Consider the following 7,541-nt stretch of genomic DNA (forward strand, 5'->3'; position numbering starts at 1 on the left):
GTGTGTGTATGTGTGTGTGTGTGTGTGTGTGTGTCTGTATATATACATATACAGACACACACACACGTTTTCTGACTATTGTGTTTAAATCTAATTAATAAACTGGCAAGTTGACATTTGCTCAATTTATTCGACTTTAGATCTTAATAATTCTGATGTTTGTGTTCAGGAGGAGGGAGAAGTTGCATCTGATCAAAGTCTGAAGGAGTTTGAAGGAGCCACTCTACGCTATGCGTCCATCAACTTGAAGTACGTAGTGTTAGTTACCTGATTTCTTACTATTTAGTTAGTTGTGTCCTGTTTTATTTTTTTTACCCTGTCGCCTGCTTTTAACTGTGTTGTCCTGTGCTTGTAGTTACAACTGCTCCCAGTCTGAGGAAGAAGAGAAGCTCGCTCCACTGTGCACAGACTTGGAGTCGAAGGTAAATCATGATTCATGTTCAACTTTGTAATTTTGTTAATGAGTACATAAACCCTTCTTTCAGATTATGCTTTTTATTATTCAGCAGAACGCTTTGGTTTCCTACATCAGTGAGAACCCTTAAAAAAACTTTCCCCATCAATACTTTAATCTACACTTTTACTCTGCTGCAACTTTAAATTAGCAAATATCACTTTGGACACATAAGTCAGAATTTAATTTACTCACGTTAACATACAGGCAGAGTCCAAGTAGGGAGCCAGTACATCTAGACTTCATGTAAGGTTTGAATGCAAATTTTCAAAATACTTACACATTGACTCGTTAAATATTGGATATAAATGTTCAGTGGTTTCCCTCACTATTACTTAGTGCTGTACTTGTGTCTTTGTTTTTCCTCCAAGGCCACGTGCTTCATTTTCTCTAGTCCATTTATAGTCATGCTTCACTTTCTTCTTTTTACAAACACACAGCAGACCACATTTAAATGGTTGTTGGAAACTGTGAAATAAGGCAAAGTAAAAGATAGCAGTTTTAGTACTGACCATTTATACCACTAATGTATTAAAATACTTTTAAGACTGAAAGAAGTCTTACAACAGTGTAATCATACCAGCTGTCCAACTAATCATGCACACTGTATCTTCCATCCACAGCTACATTGTACTCATCATGCCAGTATGAGTTACTTTTAAAACTTCACATTTAAGTCCTGGGAAATTATCCAATATATTTTGTTAGTTGCTGTTTATCCTCTGTGAAATGGAGGTTAATGTGAGTGTTCAGTAATTTCTCCATCACTGTACAACATGACATGTACATGTATACTGGTCCTTTTTTGTGTCATTTAAAATAGTTAATTTTCGCAGTTGGTTGAAATAAATAACAAATCAATGCTTCTTTTTTTTTGAGTGTGACGGCATGTTTTTCAACATATCTTCACAACTTCATGCAAAGTGATTATTGTATTGAACTGACTGTAAGTAAATTTGAATCAGGATGATTTTTTTTTACCTTAATCTGGATTATTTTTATTGTATTGTGTCCTGGAATTACCGTTTGTTCTGAATTGATTAACTGAATTAAATGAAAACTGACAAAAGCTGTCATTTAATCAGAAACAAAAACAACTAAATAGGTCTGTCACAATAACAAATGTTGCTGGGCAGTTAATTGTCTCAAAACTATTGCAGTAAATGATAATATTGTTTGAAATTTGACAATAATTCGTAATTGTTAAATTTAAGAAGAAATACTGGTTATTTTGTTTTGAGTTTAGTAACTTTTTCGACCACTGGATGGCAGTGTAAGACTGTTTGAACCCCAGGATGGATAGTGAGGGAGCGAGCAGCGTGTCTCTTTAAGAAAAATAGGAGGGAGGCCCCTTGACTTGACATGGGCTGTCACTCCTTCCTTTTTTCAGTTCTCAAAATGGTGGTTGCTTGGTGTGGTTCGAGCTCTTTAGCATAGCATTTGTCACACAAAGCTTTTAATAAAAAAAAAAAAAGTAAATAAGTTCTCAGCTGCTTTTTGCGGAGAAAAACGGCTTTTTACACAAAGGCACTGGTTTCAACCGTGAATTATGGAGCGTCAACAAGACAGAGTTCTTTTCCTGAGTCAGCCCGTTAGCTTAGCTTGTAGTTTAGCTGCTTTTAATGATCCAAAAACACGATTTTGGATGGTTAAAACAGATTTTAAAGAGAAAGGGAGGGGTCAGTGAAGAGCACCGGAGGTGAGTCTTTTGTCATCCAGTGTCTTCAGTAGAGAGAGAGACACGAAGAAACGATAAAGTCGATAAATGAAAATGAGGTCGATAATTTTCATTTATCATGCGATTAATTTATTTGTTTATCGCGACAGGCCTACAACTTAAAGCTCTTAGCTTTAATCATGATTGTTTTTGCTAACAAGATGCACATTTGTGGTGTCAGTGTTTTGCAGTGCGCTCCCTGGGCTGGGTGGAGATGTCTGAGGAAGACTTGGCTCCTGGCAAGAGCAGTGTCGCAGTCAACAACTGCATCAGGCAGCTGTCTTATCACAAACACAACCTTCACGACACTGCTGGCATCTGGGGAGAGGTGAGGGCCATCTACTCATGTCTGTTGGCACTGGCACGACTGCCCGGATTGTGCTTTTTCACATAGATGCTGATGGTTAAGCAGAACTGTATAATGTCAGACTACTGCTACACAAACTATCAAATTTGTCCATTTGGAGTTAATTGACATTTCATCACATCATTAAATTTTCAGTATGTATTCAGATCATTTAAAAAATACTTGTTGGAAAGTTGACGTGAAATGTATTTACATCAGGTTGCTCATACTCCGTGTGCATGTCGTGACAGGGTAAAGACATGTTGATGGTCCTGGAGAATGACACGATGAACTTGATCGACCCCCTGGGTCAGAATCTACTTCATTCGCAGCCGATCGGCAGCATTCGTGTTTGGGGTGTTGGCAGAGACAATGGAAGGTCGGTATTTAAAACATTTTGGCGGAGCTACATGTACTTGTTTCCATAAAAAAAAAAAAAGTTCCTTTAAACAAAAGCTACTTCAAAATGACTTTTTAAAATGGCTTTCCTTTAACATTATTTTAATTAGTTTTGTAAAATAAAAATGTAACGTCTTTCTTCTGAGCAGATTTTATGATCATAAACAGCTTTGCCTTCCATTTTTAAATGTTCTACCACGTTCTTGCCAAGTGTTTAGTCTTTCTGTGTGCTGCTGCTGCCATCTGCTGGATTGTTGGTTAAACTGCAGACGCTGCAGCTGGAATATTAATAAGCCTTTTTTATTAAATTAGTTGTCTGACTTCTAACACTTGTTGTTTTTTTTCCCTTTCATGCTGCTTTTTACATCATATGCAGGGAAAGGTATATATTGTGCTTCCTCTCTTGAGAGTTGTTTTTGTGCTGTTTGTACAGTGTGTGAACAAAAGCCTGCTTGTTCTATCTTGATGGCTCATCTAAGCAGTGTAACTGGCTCAGTATGTGCACGTGAGCTGTCCCATTTGTTCTCACCTGCAGGGATTTTGCTTACGTGGCTCGAGACAACTTGACCCAAGTTTTGAAGTGTCACGTTTTCCGCTGCGATTCACCTGCCAAGAATATTGCCACCAGCCTGCATGAGATGTGTTCAAAGGTCGGTGCTCGTTCAGGTTTTTGCTCATTTTCATTTTAAATTAATTTAATCAATTGCTTTTCTTAAACATAATGATTTTGCATATTTTTGGCTTTAGATTATGATGGAGAGAAAGGCAACTAAGCCGGGGATGTACAGGCTCAACTCTGACTCAAATAAATCTTTGGGCATCCCTGTTGAAGGTAAAGCTATTAACCCTCAGGCACTTTGAATTTCCCCCTTTATAAATTAAAATGTATTAAATGATGTAATGTTTCCTACATTCTTAGAGTTTCCTGCTCCAAAAAATGAGCTTTTCCAGCGCTTCCATGTTTATTATCTTGGATCTGTACCTGTAACTAGACCAGTTGGTAAGCAAAACTGGACATTTTCTTAGGATATTATTATTAAATCCTGTTTTTAATCCTTCAGTAATGCTTTGTATGGTGTTTTGACAGGGATGGATATGGTTAATGAAGCATTAGAGGTAGCAATGGATGGCAAAGACACAAACGACTGGACTCCTGTCTCTGTGAATGTTGCACCAGCCACTCTCACCATCCTTTCAAAACAGGTGAGAAGCGAAGTCAGATACACTTAAAAACAATTTTTTTAACTTTGATTAACTTTTTAAAGGATGTAAAAGTGTTTTTGAGTCTTAAAATGTCCTCTTCACAAATGAATGATTGACTTGACCTTAAGATTTAAAACTAATGCAAGTAAAAATATGACAACTTGATGTTACTTTAAGATACAGTATATTGCCTCAGTTTGTTTTACACTTATGTTTTAGTGCTTTATTTGATTATTGTTTGAAAATTGAAGTATTTTGTTTTAAAATTTAATAAATTTTTATATGACGACTAAACTTTTTCTGTTTTTTTTTCTCCCACTAGGATGATGAGGTGCTGTCAGAATGTAGAGTGCGTTTCCTGTCTTTCATGGGCGTGGGCAAAGATGTCCACACCTTTGCTTTTATCATGGCAGAAGGTCCCCGAGATTTCACCTGCCACATGTTCTGGTGTGAACCCAACGCTGCCAGTCTGAGTGAGGCTGTGCAGGCTGCGTGCATGGTGAGCTATAAACCAAGCCTCACACTGAATCTGACATCACTGACGCAGACAGAAGTCAATCAGAGCTTATCATCAATATTTATTTGTGTCTGTTTCTTAAGCTTCGCTACCAGAAATGTTTGGATGCTCGTCCACCCAGCCTCGCCTCCTGTCTGCCCACCCCTCCCACTGACTCTGTGGCTCGACGGGTCAAGAAGGGGGTGCAGAGTCTGCTGGGCAGCTTTAAGAGCTACAGGTCAGGTTCTCAGTCCCCCTGAGTCTGAGCAAAGAAGGTCTACACTTCATTAAACACAAGGTCCACCACATCAGCCCCTTCTCACTCTCACATATACGTGTACACGACTTTGTCATAGTTTCACCTTCAAACTTTCTTGTCTAGTCAGGTGTGTAGAGTAGTTTTTGGGTGAACTGTGTTTAAAAGATTTTTATTTTTTTTGTCTTTATACAAATATTTTAAACTCGTGTAACTCCCCTCATCAAATGTTTTCTTTACTGAATTCTTTAATAAGTGTGTGTTTTAACAGAATCAAAGCTATGAATGTTTAATTATGGATGTACTACATTTTACTTGTCGACATGAGAATTTGCCTGAGCAACAGGTTGACAGAGTCCCTCGTAGAAATGCTCGCTCATCATCTTGTCCTCCACAGTGCATTCGTCATCTCTAACACTCCTCCTTTTTTACTGTCTAAAGATTTTACCCATGATGCAACCCGTCAGCAGTTGGTGTCATTAAGCCTCATGCTCATTTCGCAAACACTACGACTCTTTTTACAATTACTGTAGGTGCTACAGTCATGTGCAATCTCTTTATGTCTCCCCCACACAATGTAAATTAGTCTTCCAAAAGTTTGTATCACCCTGTGAGCAGCCACTGATTTGATTGAACCGTGTTCTCATTCATTCTGCATGAACATTTGAAATTTTAGTGCTTGTGTGCAATAATCAAATGTTTCATTATGATGTGGCGATTTAAATGGGAACCACATTATTTCACTTTAGTGAGCGAGTCTTAATAGACTGGATGTGAGGCTTATGGAACAACAGAGCCATGCTGAACATTGTTACCTTATGAGGATGATAATAATAAAAAAAAAATACAAACTCTGAGGTTTATCACAACTGTTTACCACCACCAACAACTGAATAGTACTGTAGAAACACTACAAGCTGCATGTTTGGATAGTTTAGAGTTGCTGCTGCTCGCAGCACAGTAGTGCTAAAGAGCCATCAATGTATCCTTAAAAAAAAAATCTGTGTTTCTGTATGGAAAAATGAGATTGGAGTTGATGTGTTTTGTGTTACAAAGGCATGTCACTCTAAATAGTGTCAGTGTTTATCATTAGCTAGCAGTAGAAAGTTCGACTCGTCTCTTCTTTAAGAGTAAGATGAGATCACGTCCTTGCTTGTATTCACAGTTTGTGTGTAAATGAGAAACACAAATTTGATTATTATTTTTTTTCAGTGGTTTATATTTTCTCTTGTCCCCTTTTTGGATGTGTGTGTGGCCCCGGCCTCTCTGGTTAATGTATTTTTTATTGTTTCCACACCACAAAGTTCACGGTGAATACGATTTATGCATAACGAGTTAGATTTAGATTTTGTAAAGATAACACTACTAGCCAGCTAGTTTATCTTTGTGTCTGTTGTCAGTGATATATACTGTATGTAGCACAATAAGTCATTTTTAATATTGAAAGAGGCAGTTTGTAAAGCATTTGGGTCATTTTGTTTTATTTAGCTACAAGTTCTTGGTTACAAGTTTATCAACACTCTCAGACTAACAAACTGATAAATTCTCTTTACACCCAATGCATTTAATTATTATTATTAATTAGGTGATAAGTAATGATGTAAAAGGCACTCGCATTTAAAACCATGTATCGGTAATGCTTATTTTAAATAATGCAATTTTATAGAGCATATTTTTAAACACAATCCAACAAATGTATTTAAATAATATTTTATCAGCTGTTTGCTTTGTGTTGCTTACAGAATTAGGTTTATTAATGTGGATAACACAATCAAAACAAAGACCGTGCCATAAGGATTTTCATTATTGTAAAACGTACAGCCACCAAATGTTTAAGGCAAAGTAGAAATCTAAAAACACATTTGTGCTCAGAGACGTGCATACGACTGCTTAAATCTAAGAATACTTTTCTTTTCCTGTAAGTTCTGGAAAAACAAAAATGTTCCACAGTGTTAAGTCATGGCTCCAAATCTCTTCCAAACTGCCTCTGTGTGTGTAAGATATAACACTAAAGAGAATTCGACTGCATCGACTCATATTACTGCCTCGTTACTGACGTGTCACTGGGAATTGTTGTGCTTTTTTTTCTTCTACAAAGATGGCTGTGTCCAATCAGTGGCAACACTGAGGCCAGATGATTTAAAGAACATTAGCAGATTAATTTATTACTGGTCATGTAAATTAGGTGTAAAAAAAATGATGTATGTATATAAAAGTCACTGCACAATAAATGTGGACATATCACATTTGTTTATCTTGTTTTTTTATATATATATTTGTTAATGGTATGGCTGCATGGAGAGGTTGGTTTCCAAAGGGCAGGTCTGGAACCTGCAGCCTAATCTGCATTTTTTTGGTGTCTGGATTTAAAAGCACGGTATTCATTTTCATTTCCTATCAAAGTCTCTATCAGTCATTCCTAGATTTTTCATTAAAATGTAAAAGAAGTCGCACAACAGCAGCCTGGCCCTGTTGAATATATAATAAAGCTGCTGACACTGGTTTTACTGAGCGTGTTGACAGAGCAGTGCATTAACAGAACACATCCACCTCTTTCTTCCTGTATCACCTGCTCAGTTCATGATAGCATTGACCCCCTCCCCCCCCTCCTGAGATCAAAGGGATGGGTGGAGAGAGGGGGGTGCCTATTGTCTCCGAAAGAGATGGCTT

General features: G+C 37.4%; 1 protein-coding gene across 2 annotated transcripts in view; it reads left to right on the forward strand.

Moving 5' to 3' along the window:
• Window positions 1–7,105, forward strand: part of apbb1 (amyloid beta (A4) precursor protein-binding, family B, member 1 (Fe65)) — a 10,678-nt gene extending 3,573 nt beyond the window's left edge. The window contains exons 5-15 of one of the 2 annotated variants that reach the window (XM_037677594.1): window positions 170–249; window positions 356–422; window positions 2,353–2,499; window positions 2,769–2,896; window positions 3,293–3,298; window positions 3,452–3,566; window positions 3,664–3,748; window positions 3,836–3,916; window positions 4,004–4,119; window positions 4,442–4,618; window positions 4,720–7,105. In XM_037677594.1, the coding sequence (XP_037533522.1) occupies window positions 170–249; window positions 356–422; window positions 2,353–2,499; window positions 2,769–2,896; window positions 3,293–3,298; window positions 3,452–3,566; window positions 3,664–3,748; window positions 3,836–3,916; window positions 4,004–4,119; window positions 4,442–4,618; window positions 4,720–4,875 (1,158 nt within the window). In that variant the 3' untranslated portion in view covers window positions 4,876–7,105. The remainder of the gene's footprint in view (window positions 1–169; window positions 250–355; window positions 423–2,352; window positions 2,500–2,768; window positions 2,897–3,292; window positions 3,299–3,451; window positions 3,567–3,663; window positions 3,749–3,835; window positions 3,917–4,003; window positions 4,120–4,441; window positions 4,619–4,719) is intronic. The other variant, XM_037677595.1, reaches the window with a different exon arrangement.
• The last annotated feature ends 436 nt before the right edge of the window (window positions 7,106–7,541 follow it).

Source organism: Nematolebias whitei, chromosome 6 (assembly GCF_014905685.2).
Source record: "Nematolebias whitei isolate Nwh7 chromosome 6, NemWhi1, whole genome shotgun sequence".
Taxonomy (NCBI): Eukaryota; Metazoa; Chordata; class Actinopteri; order Cyprinodontiformes; family Rivulidae; genus Nematolebias; species Nematolebias whitei.